General features: G+C 31.9%; 1 protein-coding gene and 1 non-coding gene across 2 annotated transcripts; both read left to right on the top strand.

Annotated features, from left to right (window-relative positions):
* The first annotated feature begins 4,780 nt into the window (after positions 1 to 4,780).
* On the top strand, positions 4,781 to 4,852 carry TRNAC-GCA (transfer RNA cysteine (anticodon GCA)). Its single transcript has one exon. It is a non-coding gene; the product is annotated as a tRNA-Cys (tRNA).
* Positions 4,853 to 9,798: 4,946 nt separating this feature from the next.
* LOC11419488 (ADP-ribosylation factor GTPase-activating protein AGD7) lies at positions 9,799 to 14,066 on the top strand. Its single transcript, XM_003625450.4, has 4 exons — positions 9,799 to 10,743; positions 10,837 to 10,893; positions 12,401 to 12,881; positions 13,635 to 14,066. Exons 1-3 carry the CDS (start codon positions 9,949 to 9,951, stop codon positions 12,878 to 12,880), a joined length of 1,332 nt encoding a protein of 443 aa, XP_003625498.2. The 5' UTR covers positions 9,799 to 9,948; the 3' UTR covers position 12,881; positions 13,635 to 14,066.
* Positions 14,067 to 14,505: the final 439 nt, after the last annotated feature.

Here is a 14,505-nt window from a genome sequence, read left to right as displayed (position 1 = left end):
CTATTGAAGGTTGCCAGGTTGTAAATTTCCTTTAGCTCCAATTTGGATCATGTATATTTAGGGGGTGTATTTGATTAGGATTTTAAAAGATTATTTTTGTATGAAAAAGTCAGTGAATTTTAAAAGATTATGCAAGATTTTAATGACTTTTAGGATTTTAAAAGATTCTCAAGGATTTCAAGGGATTTATATCTTAAGATTTTAAAAGACTATCAAGATTTCAATGGATTATATCAAGAAGTTAATTGTGTTTTTCATAGATGCTTATGGATGTTTTTATTTTTTCCAACACTGTAATGCACTATTATTATTTTTATTTTTTTTCCAACACTAACAAAATTTTGAAGATTTTAAAAGATTTTGTAAGATTATATTGACTTTCTTGAATTTTAAAAGACTTTTTTCAAATGACTTTTTACAATCAGGATTTTGAACACATGATTTTAATGGATTTATAATACAAAATTTTAAGATTTCAACGGACTTAACGAGATTTTAAGATTTCAAATTATTGTATCCATTTTTAAGAAAAATTCAAAATGATCGTAGATTAAAAAATATTATAAATCTATAATATCAAATTGACTAATAATAATAATAATAATAATGACTTGTCTCGTACGTGTAGCTCAGTTGGTAGCTACTAGGAATAATTTTTGTAGGGGTCGGAGTTTGAACCCGGATTCTCCACACATAATGTGTGTGAATTTAGACACTAAACTACTTGACGAAAAAAATAATAATAAAAATGCCTAAAAAGATAATGGTCATTTAACTGTAATCGTAAGGCATATAACAACAACAAAACAATCCGTTAAAAAAATAATAAATAATGATATTAGTAGAAAAAAAAATGACTTGCACAAAACTTCATAATAATCTGTAAGGCATTTTTATTGCTTGAACAAAACTGCTAAAGAAATGATATTAGTAAAAAAATGACTTGTGCAAGGCATTTTTATATTTTATATTTTAATGATATTGTTCATATTTTACTGATTGCACAAACTTTATAACTTCATAAAAATGATATTAGTAAAAAAATGACTTGCACAAAACTGCTAAAGAACAGTAAAAAAATGTGATAACTATGTTACCTGTGCAGGAAGATTTTTTTTTTGGACTGGAACGTGAACAACAACGTCGAGACTCGAGAAGTAACTTTCGTAAAAAAGAAAATAACGAGAAGCAACTAAAAAAAATCTCAAGACTATGTGTGGGAGACAAAAAAAGTCTCAAAGCTAGGTGTGAGATTGTTAGTAGATGCATTTTACATTAAAAAGTCTCACAAAATCCATTAGTCATAACAATCCATTAAAATCCTTAGAATTTTGAATACCAATAGACAATTTTTAAGTTGTGCAAAATCTGAATTGAATACCACTGAATTTTATTGGACTCATTAAAAAATTTTGAAAATCATAATTGAATACCACAAGAATGTTTTAGATTCCTTAAAAGTCTTGATTGAATACCTAAAGACTTTTTTAAAACAAAAAAGTCTTTTAAAATCCTTTGAAATCTCAATTGAATACACCCCCACATATACAACCCATACATTGAATTAATTTCAAAAAAAAAAAAGATGAAATATTTAAAATGATTTTTTATAATAAACTATTTAAATCAAATTCTTATTCAAAGTTGTTATTTTAAAAAGAAAATACATATATCATTAAAAAGTTATAGCAAAAAGATGAAACACTTTATTTTTATTTTTTAAAAGTTTTAAGAAATGGGCCCTTCCTAACTGCTACCTATCTTAACCGAAATTCAAACGTTAGCTTACAACATTGTGGAAATCTAACCCTTTATTTATACCTAACCTCCTGTGAAGCCCGGATACGAGATACGATACGGATACGATACTGCACCGATACGTCGATACGGCAAAATTTCAAAAATCAAGATACGATACGGCTGAGATACGTTAATAAAAAAATTATATAATTAAATGTACTATATAATTATAACCATTTTTTTATTATGCAAGTATATTAACAAACACAAGAAACCAGACTCGTAGCACATTAATATAAATATAATATTGACGATTAAGAGAGTGGTCATTAGTCAATTACATACGCAATATATACCAAAATTAAGAGCACCATCAGTGTTATACATCAATGCTACACTATATCCAAAATGAACTTGTTAGTGATATACTATATCGATCCAAAAAAAAATCACTATATCCAAAAAAAGAACACATCAGTACTAAGAGTTAACACTAACAAGTAACTGACGTTTACATCTCCTCTCCTCCATTCCCATCATCAAGATACAGATCAACTTCCAAATCCGGTTCATCCAAAGACAACTCTGCTAACTCAATTCCAACACCATCAAGCGGTTCATGCGCATCTCCTCTAATGTCCCACATTCTTGATTGTCCTTTCTTATATCCACATTCTTTCCTTGACAATAGTCGAAGATTAATATGCACATAAACCAAATCTTCTACCCTTTTTGGATCCATTTTGTTTCTTTTCAAAGAATGGATAAAAGAGAAAGTACTCAAATTTCTCTCACAACAGGAGGAAGAACAAGGTTGCACAGGAAGCTTTAAAGCAAGCTTTTGGATAGTTCGACGGTGGCCAAAGTGGACGGCGACCACTTTGGAAGAAAAAGTTGAAACCCTAATTTCTTAGAAAGGGAAAGATGCAATTGGTTGTGTGGTGTGGTGTGGGTCGTACTGGCACCAAAGAAAGATAAAGGAAATATATATATATTATAGTAATATAATGTTTTTATTCTTATTTTTTACACAAAAAAAAAAACAGAAATCAAAATAATATAAAAAAACACAAGTATCCGTGCGTATCGGGATGTATCGGAAAGTATCGGATAATTATTTTTTAAAAAAATAAAATTTAATATTTAGATACTCTCCGGATACGTATCGGAAAGTATCGGGCAGGTATCGGTGCAGGATACGCAGGGGATACGGTACGTCATCCATTTTGAAGTATCGGGGCTTCACAGCTAACCTCCAATGCTCATGCCTTTTGTTTTTATTATAAAAAATAGTTTGTTTATTTATTTAATTGTATTTTGTTCACAACAATGGACATATAGAAATGTAGAGGAGGAAGAAGAACCAAGGAGGAGAGAACTTGTTTAAGGAACAAGAGTTTTTTTTTTAAAGATAGAATAAAGTTGTATAATAATCATACTATCTAGTACCTCGACTCAAGCTCACAATGTGTTAATAGGGAGTGTCGAGAGTTTGTCAATCAAAAAAAAAAAAGTTTAAAAGAATGCTTCTTTATGAATAAATCATCAATCTACAAAGCGGAATAGACAAATTGTACTGTTATTGTTTCTGGATGAAGATGATGACGAGTGAAGTGATAATCAATCTAAATATGTTTGTTGCATTCATGAAGGCCCGAAGCAATTTGAGTAACAATCTTGTTGTCGCAGTGCATCAGAGTTGGTTCAAAAAGAGAGACACTCTACAAGATAATATCCAACACAGTCAAATTATTCCAATAGTAGTGGATGTCATAACATGATACTCGACTTATGTAGAGAAGCAAGAGATAATATAATATATCCTTTTGTAGGTTCCAAGAGATAAGATAGTCTCCAAGAAAGATACATAAGCTTGTGGTAGACTTGCGATATGTGGGAACATCCTCCAAGTCAGCGTCAAAATAAGCATGCGAGGAAATGAAGAAGGTTGTTGTTGTGTGCAAGTGTGAGTTATATGTCTCACATCGAATAAAAGAGTAAAGGTTCAACACCTTATAAGTAAGAGGACCCATAAACCCATCGTCTTAAGGTTTTGGGTAAGAGTGTGGCGTCTCTCTTGCTTGTGAGGTTGTTCTAGCCTCGATGTGGTCGGTCCCCCGAGTCCCCCCCCCCCCCCCGACCTAACAGTGGTATCAGAGCCCTGTTCGACGAAGGGTACGACCGAGGCAGCCGGTCCGTTTGCGCAGAAAGTAGCAACGGCGGTACAGTGTCGGTCTGTTGCGGATAAACCAGCAACAACGATACAAGCAAGTAAGAGCTTCCGCTTGAGGGAGAGCGTGATGAATAGATGGACTCACACTTTAGGAGGAGTGTTGTGTGCAAGTGTGAGTTATATGTCCAACATCAGATAAAAGAGTAAAGGTTGAACCCATAAACTCATTACTTTAAAGTTTTGGGTAAGAGTGTGACGTCTTTCTTACTTATGTGGTTGTTCTAGCCCCGATGTAGTCGATCCCCCAAACTCCCCAATGACCCAACAAGGGTGAGGGAAAAAGAATGCTCTAAAACTTATGCCCCGAATATAATGAAGGATGCGAAGAACAAAATGTATTATAGTGGAGAAATAACAAATTTACTAACAACATGAACGACATAAACAATGTTAGATATGGTAATGGAATGGTACGCCAACTTTTCAACCAAAGTGTGATACAAATTGGGATATGGTAGAAGAACAACATCAAAGGGATCATATTTCGCATTCAACTTAACTATTTGTTGCTTTAGTGTAAAAAAAACAAGCATGTTCAATAATGTTAGCAATGTACTTAAATTGATAGAAAAGATAGTCTCTAGGATAGGAGGCAACTTTGATCCCTAAGAAGTAGTGGGTTGGTTCACCTTAAAACAAAAAATTATTTGACCATTTTTTATCACCCTACTGTTGTCCTTCAATTTTTAATTAGTGAAACACAAAAAGGTACTACAATAGCAGCTGGATAGGCAACACCGCAACAGAAATCCAAGGGCGCGATGAAAACAATTGGTAATTATTTATGTGCATAAATTATTCAACAACGGGTCCATAGCTCAGTGGTAGAGCATTTGACTGCAGATCAAGAGGTCACCGGTTCGAACCCGGTTGGGCCCTTTTTTTTTCCTTCTTATTTTGTCCTGTCTCTCCAAATTTAGTTCATCTAATTAACACATTTGACAATGAATGATAGGCCAACTGAATCTTGGTGGCTTGACAGTAGTTGATTGATACTAAGTAGGAAGTATCTGTGTGCCCACTGCCCACCAGACAAATAGTTCACCAAATAAATTTCCCATATTTTGGCTATGTCTTTTCCTTTCAACTAACCAATGCAGTTGTGAGTCTTCTCGACCACGACATTGTCACATGAAGCATTCAAATAAGGGTTATATTAACAAATGTTTTTTTCAAGTTTTTTATTATAGTCGATTTTATTTTGAAAATCTAAGTATACCTTTCACTGTCTTTTAAATTCTCCCTAATTTTATATCAAAGTATTTTATCTTTTCAATCAATTCTTTATTCAAAGCAACATCTTTAATTCATTCATGTATATTTCTTTTAAATATCGTTTTCAAGTCATTTCTTTTTAAGCAATATAATTTACATTTTGAGTCATTTACTCCTTTCCTCTTTTAAATTCAAGTCGTTTTACCTCAAAATATTTACATTTCATTGCCATTTCAATTCAAGTTATTTAATTCCACAACAATTTTGGGTGGCATTTTACGTGGGAAAGAGGAATTTCCCACCATAGAAAAAGTGACTTTTGCACCATTAATTTAATAATAAAATAATTGAATGGTTGAGATATATTACTTGCTACCATTTGGAAACTTTTTGTTTTTACAAAATCACAAAAATGCGGACCCCACACATAAATAGAATATTGTTTATTTGTTTGGGCTGATTTTTTTTATTGAATGGGCATGTTGTTTATGGGCTTATGTCAACCCAAAAATAAGCCTCTTTTAGCGAATAACTTACAAGCTCGTATGTCTAAAAAGGCTCCGTTTGATAAACGTTATTTCATCACAAATTTTTAATATTGATAAAAATTTATAAAAAAAATTAAAACTCTTGTTTTAGAAAACAACATTCAGTTTTTTTTCTCAAAAAAAAAAAAAGAAAACAACATTCAGTAGATAATATTGTTGTACAATTTATACACGGAACAACAGTCAATCGCTAATTAATTAATTAAATTGATTTTCTTACACATCTTCAAAATAATAATAAGAGAATTTATGACACAATAATTTGACGCATAAGTCGCGCTTTGACGTATAATTCTTATGGACCACAGTCTGTTGTTAATTTTTTTATTAAACATTTAATCCTAAAAATTATTAAAATAAACCAATTAAAACTAAACAAAAAAAAAACCAAAAAGAAAAACCAAAAAAAATATTAAAAATGGTTGTTCCCTAAAGCCTATGTAAAAACTAAAACACTAAAAAAATGGCTTGTTCGCCAAAACGAAAATAAAACAACAAAATTTTTTTTGAAAACAAATGCCTGTTCTCCAAAGCATGCATAGAACAAGGCATTTGCAATCTTTCCAAAAAAAAAAAACAAGGCATTTGCATTATTAAATATCAACAAGGGTATAGTTATCAATAATTTTAGTCTGTGATGCTGAAAAGAAAAAATTCCATCAAGAACTGAGATACATAAGGTGGTGGTGTACAAAGTAATGTTTTCTAAAAGGGGAGGTGCAAATCAAATTTAAATATAATATAGCATTATGTTTGTTCAAACAAAAAACCAAACAAAATATGTAGCAACTTGTTGCATTGCCATGTATTGGTAAAAAGTGACTTTTTCTATGGTGGGAAAAGATTCACCTATGACCTACCTTTCCCATGGTAACCTTCACCACAATTTTGACCTAAACCTTTTCGTAGCCAATTTTAATCTTAAAACTTAGATTTAATTTAGAGACATCTTTGAAGTCAACCCTCAATTCCACTGTGTTTGGTATGAGAGAAATAAAAGAGAGAGAAGTTGGAGAGAGAGAGAGAGAGATTGAAGAGAAAGAGCAAAGTTCTCTTGTTTGGTTTGAAGAGAAATGTGAAAGAGAGAAGTTTAGAATATGGGACCCACATGTTTTTTGTTTCTCTCCACATGAGCGAAGAAGAGCTGAGAAAGGGGTATTTTTCTCGAATTTCCATATTTGCCCTGGTCATCTTCATTATTTCAAACTACTTAAAATTGCAGAAAATTTAAAGACTACATCCCCTTAAAACTTTTTTCTTTTTTTTTACAAACATCCCTTGAAACTTTTGATTCCAGATATTGCTATAATCTAGTTACCAGATTATTCTCTAATTTAATTTCTTAAATTGCTCTGCTTTAATTACATAAGAAAAGATAAGAGAGATCAAGATAGATTTTTAGTTTTCTTATAGATTTTTGGTTAATAAAACAAGCTTATGAGGGTGGGTGGGTCGATTGGTTATCGTAGCTTATGAGTATTTTTTTTCTTCCTTTTCGTTATCTATGAGTTCATATTTTTTTAAGGTGTGAAGTTGCTTTCTTATTTTTTAAGACGTGAGTTCAATTTTTATTAATACATAAAATTTGTCAAAATAATAATAATTAAAATAACTAAACTATAATAATAATTAAAATAACTAAACTATTTAAATTTAAAATTAATAATTTGTCAAAAAAAAAAATTAATAAGTAATATAATAGTTAGTTAAATTAATATTTTTGTACTTTTTGATATAATCAAAACTTCTCTCTTCACTATTTCTTTTATCCTTCTCTCCTATCAAACAACCCTTCAAATCTACTATATTTCTCATATTTTTCTCTCTTCCCATACTCTCTCTTACCTATTTATCTCTTCACAACTTCTCTTCTATACCAAACATACCCTTCACGAATCTACGTATTGACTTGTTCGAACTCTCGTGGTCACACTAATTAAGCATTTATTTTTATTTTGGACTTTAAGTTTACGTTTTTTGGACTTAGATTAACTTAAAAAAAGGCTCACAGTTTTATACTTTTATGAGTTTTTTTTTTTTTTTTTAATGATGCTAACATGTGTACATAAATTAAACTTAAAAAACAAGGCTCGTAGTTTTGTTAATTGAAAAATGTTTGATTGTCAAATGTTAATTTGTATCCTTATGACACATACTAAGGAATGTAAAGTAGAAATTTGTCTGAGAAATTGTGTCAATTTATTTTTTTAAAGATTGAAAATTAATGTTTAGTAATAAGTATTTACCATTTTATAGAATCTTTAACCCATAAGAGTATAAGTTAACATGCCCCATTTTAGTTGTTTAACCAATGCTTCTGAGGCACTAGTTAACATCCTCTTTAATTTTATTATACTCATATTTTCAAACAAATAATCCAAATACATTCTCACTTACAACTCCGGTCTTTAATATAAAAGAAATTTTACCTTTTAAATTTATTCAATAAATTATATATTTAGTCTATTATTAGAGACTGTACATTATTTAAGGAATAAATCTAAAAAATAATTTTTCCTTATAACAAAGATCGATAGAGTATTTATTTAGAAACAAAGAGTATTTTCCTTGTTCATTGTGATAATTATTTGAACTTTCAATCAGTTTAAGTCAAAACGAGGTTGGGTTTACTGGAAAGTGCTATATATCAACGCTTGATTTAGCATATATTGATAAACCGTCATTTGGATCATCGTTTGATTCTCGAATATGTACTCCCTCCGTTTTAAAATATATGTCCAATTTTTTCAATGTGCACTATTCACTTGACTTACTTTGACCATACTTTTTAACTAATATATAAATACAAATATTAGCATGTAAGATGTTGTTTGATTTATCTCGACAAATATTTTCAAAATATTAAATTTTTATAATTTTTTACTTTAGAAAATTAAAGATATTAACAGTCAAAATTATGCATTGGCATATGTGAAATAGTTGACTTGGACATGTATTTTGAAACGGAGGGGGTGATAAGTATATACAATAATCTTTTAATGTATCAAAACTATCAAATAGTTTTTGATTGTATATTTTATCAGTTAAAATAGTCTCTAACAATAAAATATTTCATTAATACTGTCATATCAGTTTCTTAATACACTACTGTTAATCGTTATAAAAAAGATTTACTGTCGACAATATGTATTTTTATTTTTAATATATTTAATTATCTATCATCAAAAATTATGAAAATTTAATATTTAAAAAAATATTCATCTAAATGAATCAAACGACATATTATATGATATTATTTATATTTGTATATTAATAGAAAAATATGGTCAAAATGTGTTGGGTCAATAGTCAACATTGTCAAATAAAATCTCTAATGTAGGAACAATGCATAATATATTCAAAATTCAAAGTTCAAATTACGACCATCGAAAAAAAATGAAGTCTCTAATTTGAACGGATAGAGTAACATTCTTTCAGGTAAATATCACAATCCTCCATGGTGTGACTTTAACATAAAATGTTAACGAGTATCCCATGAGCATTTTTTAAGGGTCTTAGATAATAACTTTTTATATAAATAAAACTATGTATTCAATGCATTAGAAATTTATTTGACTTTCTTTTAAAAATAATTTTCTAATTTGGTATGCTTAAAGAGTGTCCCCGAATATTCCTGAGGCACTCGTTAACAAGATCCTTGAAAAAATAGTTGGGATAAAAGTTAAACATTTTTATTAATTACAACAATCTATGATTGTTTGACAATTTTTATTTTCCACTTGTTATTTTCTAAAAGAGTAAATTATCAATTTTGTCTCGATCTTTGTACCAAATTTTTAAATTGAATCCTGACTTTTATTAATAATTCAAAATAGTTTCTGTCTTTGTCAAATGTTTCTCAAATTGGTCTTCGACTCTATCTCAAACCAACTAATAGATAGAGACAGAGACCAATCCAAAAAATGTTTGAAAAAGAGAGATATCATTTTGAGTTATTAATAAAGTCAACCCTCAACACCAATTTGAAAATTTGACAAAGTTGGTAATTTACTCTTCTCTAAAAATTAAAAAAATGAGAGAAACAAAGAAGTAGGAACATAGAGGTTCCAAGTCAGCAAGCAATAACTTCCTTTCATTCTAACGGTGTCGGTGATTCATTCACCTTTCTCATTTCCCATTCCCAAAACACAAAAACTCATTCACATTTTTTTCTTCAATCAATTGCTCATTTAAAACCAAATCCACCGCATCATGGCGGCGTCACGGCGGCTCCGTGAACTTCAATCCGAACCCTCAAACAAGATCTGCGTCGACTGTTCCCAAAAAAATCCACAATGGGCCTCCGTTTCCTACGGCGTTTTCATGTGTCTCGAATGCTCCGGCAAACACCGTGGCCTCGGCGTTCACATCTCTTTCGTCCGATCCGTTACAATGGATTCATGGTCTGATCTCCAGATCAAGAAAATGGAAGCCGGTGGTAACCGCAATCTCAACACGTTCCTTTCTCAATACGGAATCTCTAAGGAAACTGATATCATCACCAAGTATAATTCAAACGCTGCTTCGATCTACCGCGACCGCATTCAAGCTATCGCAGAAGGTCGTTCGTGGCGCGATCCACCTGTTGTTAAGGAGAATGCTAGTACTCGTGCTGGAAAAGGAAAGCCACCTCTGGCTGCTGCGTCGAATGGTGGTGGTTGGGATGATAATTGGGATAATGATGATGGTGATAGTTATGGTTATGGATCGCGTGGTGGTGGTGATATTAGGAGGAATCAGAGTACCGGTGATGTAATTGGATTTGTTGGAAATGGTGTTACACCGTCATCGAGGTCGAAATCTACTGAGGATATTTACACGAGGACACAATTGGAGGCTTCTGCTGCGAATAAGGAAGGTTTTTTCGCGAAGAAGATGGCGGAGAATGAATCGAGACCGGAGGGGCTTCCTCCGTCGCAAGGTGGGAAGTATGTTGGATTTGGATCTAGTCCTGGGCCTGCTCAGAGGATTTCTCCTCAGAATGATTATTTGTCTGTTGTTTCTGAGGTTATAATTTGAATCCTGTTTTGTTTTTGTGTTTTATGGGAAATGGTTTATTGTTTGTTGAGATATATGTTTCTGTCTTTTGTTTGTTTTTAGGGAATTGGTAAATTGTCGATGGTTGCTCAATCTGCTACTAAAGAGATCACTGCCAAGGTAATTTTCATAATTAATGTATTCTTTGCGAATTGTAATCCTATTTTTTCTATAAAAACTGTTATATATGTTGTGTTTTTTGTTTAGCTTGTCTCTAATTTGAATTTATACATAATTATATACCCCTCCAGGGGAAGGGGCCGTGGTAATGTTGAGTTTGGTTGGTAGGTAAGTAAAGTCTGATGGATGAATACGTTCGAATGGTTCTGTTAAGAGATTGAACTCGGGTAATCCAGATTGGTTCGCCCTGAACTGAAGCTCATTAATAACGCGAGAGCAACACATGTTTCGGATATATTTTACCTTGCAGCATTTTCCTGTTAATGTTAAGGTCTATTAAAGTTTAACATAGTTTAGCTTTGAAGAAAGTCCCTCTATTATTTCTGCATTGTTCAACTAATTGGCATATGAAGTGTGTCATGCATGAATGAATTATTTAATGGAATGTAATTTCATGCCCCCTTCAAGTTTTTTCTTGATTTTGAGGATAGAGAACAATTAGAAACAAAGGTTGTACTGATTACTGTCTCAGTTATATTTAAGGAGAGCATAAACCAATTCCCAAACTCTTTAAGGTGGATGTTTTTGCAAGTCTTTTGGCAATCTTATTGGTAATTGAATTTTATGTTTATATTTGGTAATATATTTTGTAACATGGTTTAAGTTGTGAGATTAAATTATGTTAGCATCTTGAGAAAGGACCTGCAGCATGCTTCTGAAAGTTGAGTACATATTTTATTAAAAGCATGATTTTGTTCTTATATTTACGACATATATGAAATTAAATCCTTTCCAGTTGTCACCTTCTACCCTTTCTTTTAACTATGACTGAAAAGCAAGGATATATTTGTCGCTAAAATACAAAATTTCCACAAATTCCCACCATCTTTACTGTAGAGCAGCTTTTGTTTGAAAGTTATTACTATTTATATATTGCTGTTATGACTCAGTTTATAGTTGCACCGTGTTTTAGATTTGAAAATGGAAAACTGTGTTGCCTAATATGATTTGTCTGCTAATCTGGTCAATAGCTGGGTTTTGGCTATTTGATGCCTGCTGCTGCTGTTGGTTCTAGTAAATTTAGCACCATAATTAGAGCCTTGCTTGAGGTGAACTAGGGATGAAATTTGTGATGATAACTACGATTTGACCGAATGGAAATTGGCCTTAAGGAATGTATGTGGGATGCTCAGGTCTGTGATTGGGTGTTAGATTTGCTAAATGGTAATTAGATGTGCGTTGTTGGAAATGATAACTAGCACTTTCCGCCTTGCCATTTAGCTTCCTGAAATCTTATTTTGTTGAGGGTTTTCACTTCTCACACTATCATTCGGCGTTATTTTTGTTCAGAGATGGATTAAGAAAATTTAGAGCTTTTAGGCATAGGAATTGGGCATATTTTGAAATCTCATTCTATCGTATTTCTCCATTCATATGGAATTTCAATGCTTATCACGCTTCTTCTAGCAGTTATTCTTCGCTTGATTGACTATATTTTTCCTTTCAGGTAAAGGACGGTGGTTATGATCACAAGGTCAATGAAACTGTCAATATTGTCACTCAGAAGACATCAGAGATTGGACAAAGGACATGGGGTATAATGAAAGGGGTCATGGCGTTGGCCTCTCAAAAGGTTGAGGAGTTCACCAAAGATTACCCGGATGGGAATTCTGATAACTGGCCACGAAATGAAAATGATAGACATGATTTCAATCAAGAGAATAAAGGCTGGAATTCTTCTACTTCCACCAGAGAAGGACAACCTTCATCAGGTGGACAAACTAACACCTATCACTCAAACTCCTGGGATGATTGGGACAACCAAGATACAAGGAAGGAAGTACCAGCTAAAGGATCAGCTCCACATAATAATGATGATTGGGCTGGTTGGGATGATGCCAAAGATGATGATGATGAATTTGATGATAAATCTTTTGGTAATAATGGGACGTCAGGTTCTGGCTGGACAGGAGGAGGCTTTCACTAAGGTTTGTAAACTATGCAATGCTGAACTTAGACAAAAGAAAAAGAAATAATAATAAAAAATAACATTTTGTCCAACGGGGAGGACACGGAAATTATACTATCCGTGCCCATGGATATCAATTTACATCCCTAAATCCAATCTAATTACTTTTCTTATTTGACCATCAGGACAATTAATCCAATCTTCAGTAGTTTGAATTAATTCGTATTTTATTTCTGATTTTAGGGGAGCAGGAAGTAGAAATTGAAATTTACAATAAATATAACTGATCTATAGAATGTTAAATATATAATCTCACTAGTCAATTGCTACTACAGGTCATAGTTTGTTTCATATTCATAACTGAAATAGAATCTACATAATGATACTATTCGCTGTCGCAAATTAACTTGTTTAATTTACATATTCGTTGATAAAGAATATGTAAAAGAGATGATGTAGGATAAAATATTATTACAAACAACGAAAAAATACAAGATAAAGGAATACGTAAGACACAAAAACACGTTTAGAACTAATCCTGAACTAATAAACTTATAAATACATTTATATAATAATATGTAATTTAGGGAATAATGTTACGGAAAAATCAAACTGGTTAGCTAGTTTCAAGCCCAAAAGCAGGTCCATTGATTTTTCCATGTCCTCTTATTTTGGTTATTGTGTTTTATTTTGATTTTTAATTTTGATCTACCTCTCATTTTTAGTACCCAACTTTCTGCTAAATCTTGTCTTGATATTATTCTTGAATCAGGGTTGGCCCTACCTTTTTTCAGTGTCAAATTTTTGTCGAAATTGACAAAAATATGGTTTCAGATTGGTGGCATACATGTCAAGCAGGGTTGGCATTTCACATGAAGAATGCAACCAGACTGTCAACTATAGTTTTGTTAGCCACTAGTAAAATCAGCCTCCATATGTGCAGGAAGAATTGATTCTTTGAGATTTTTGTATTGTCTGTAAGTCTTTTTTTAATCGTCCCCCATTCTTCCTTCCCTAATGTAATATTTTTTTTGCTGTCATTTTTTGGGATCTTCTGTATGGTTGGAAACAAAGATTTCCATTAAAAGTTTCAAAGCAAAGGGGCACATTGCCCAATTTTACTATTACCAGACGTGTGATGAAACATTATTGTGACATGAAAAATTAATGATTGTTTTGAATCTACAGCTTTGCCTTATTTGTAGTTTTTGGTGCTCTCTATATTAAACACATGGTTCTTGCATCCTTATTTCCCATAATTTGTTGTTGTCTTTTGGGTCAATTGCTATTCACTGTCATTAAGACAGACCTAAAATATTTCCATCACACAATTTCCCTTTTAATTATGATAAGAAAAAAGGTACAAGATAAAAATTGGTCTGCAGTTAATGCCGTTTGATCTACTTATTTATAAATAGATATACTTAATTAAAGATTTCACCCGTAAGTAGGATGATTTTGTACGTAACTGAAAGTTATAGCTTTAGCTTATTGGTTTTACATATGATTTGCTAAACTACTGCATTCTTAGATACCCTTGGGCGAATGAACTCTTTATGGATAGCTTTGTTTGTTGTCTTTTGTTTATTTTGACTTCAGTAAGAGTTTCTTCTTATAGGTGGATCTTGCTGCATCGCGTTGCA

Source organism: Medicago truncatula, chromosome 7, assembly GCF_003473485.1.
Source record: "Medicago truncatula cultivar Jemalong A17 chromosome 7, MtrunA17r5.0-ANR, whole genome shotgun sequence".
Classification (NCBI taxonomy): domain Eukaryota; kingdom Viridiplantae; phylum Streptophyta; class Magnoliopsida; order Fabales; family Fabaceae; genus Medicago; species Medicago truncatula.
The sequence above is the reverse complement of the archived record's forward strand: the minus strand, read 5'-3'. Positions and strand labels throughout refer to the sequence as shown.

Bases quoted from the DNA above. Each gene is read 5' to 3' on its own strand.
- LOC11419488 (XM_003625450.4), top strand. From the start codon at position 9,949: ATGGCGGCGTCACGGCGGCTCCGTGAACTTCAATCCGAACCCTCAAAC. The intron at 10,744-10,836 runs GTTATAATTTGA...GTTTGTTTTTAG, and splicing joins ATTTGTCTGTTGTTTCTGAG to GGAATTGGTAAATTGTCGAT. The intron at 10,894-12,400 runs GTAATTTTCATA...TTTTCCTTTCAG, and splicing joins CTAAAGAGATCACTGCCAAG to GTAAAGGACGGTGGTTATGA.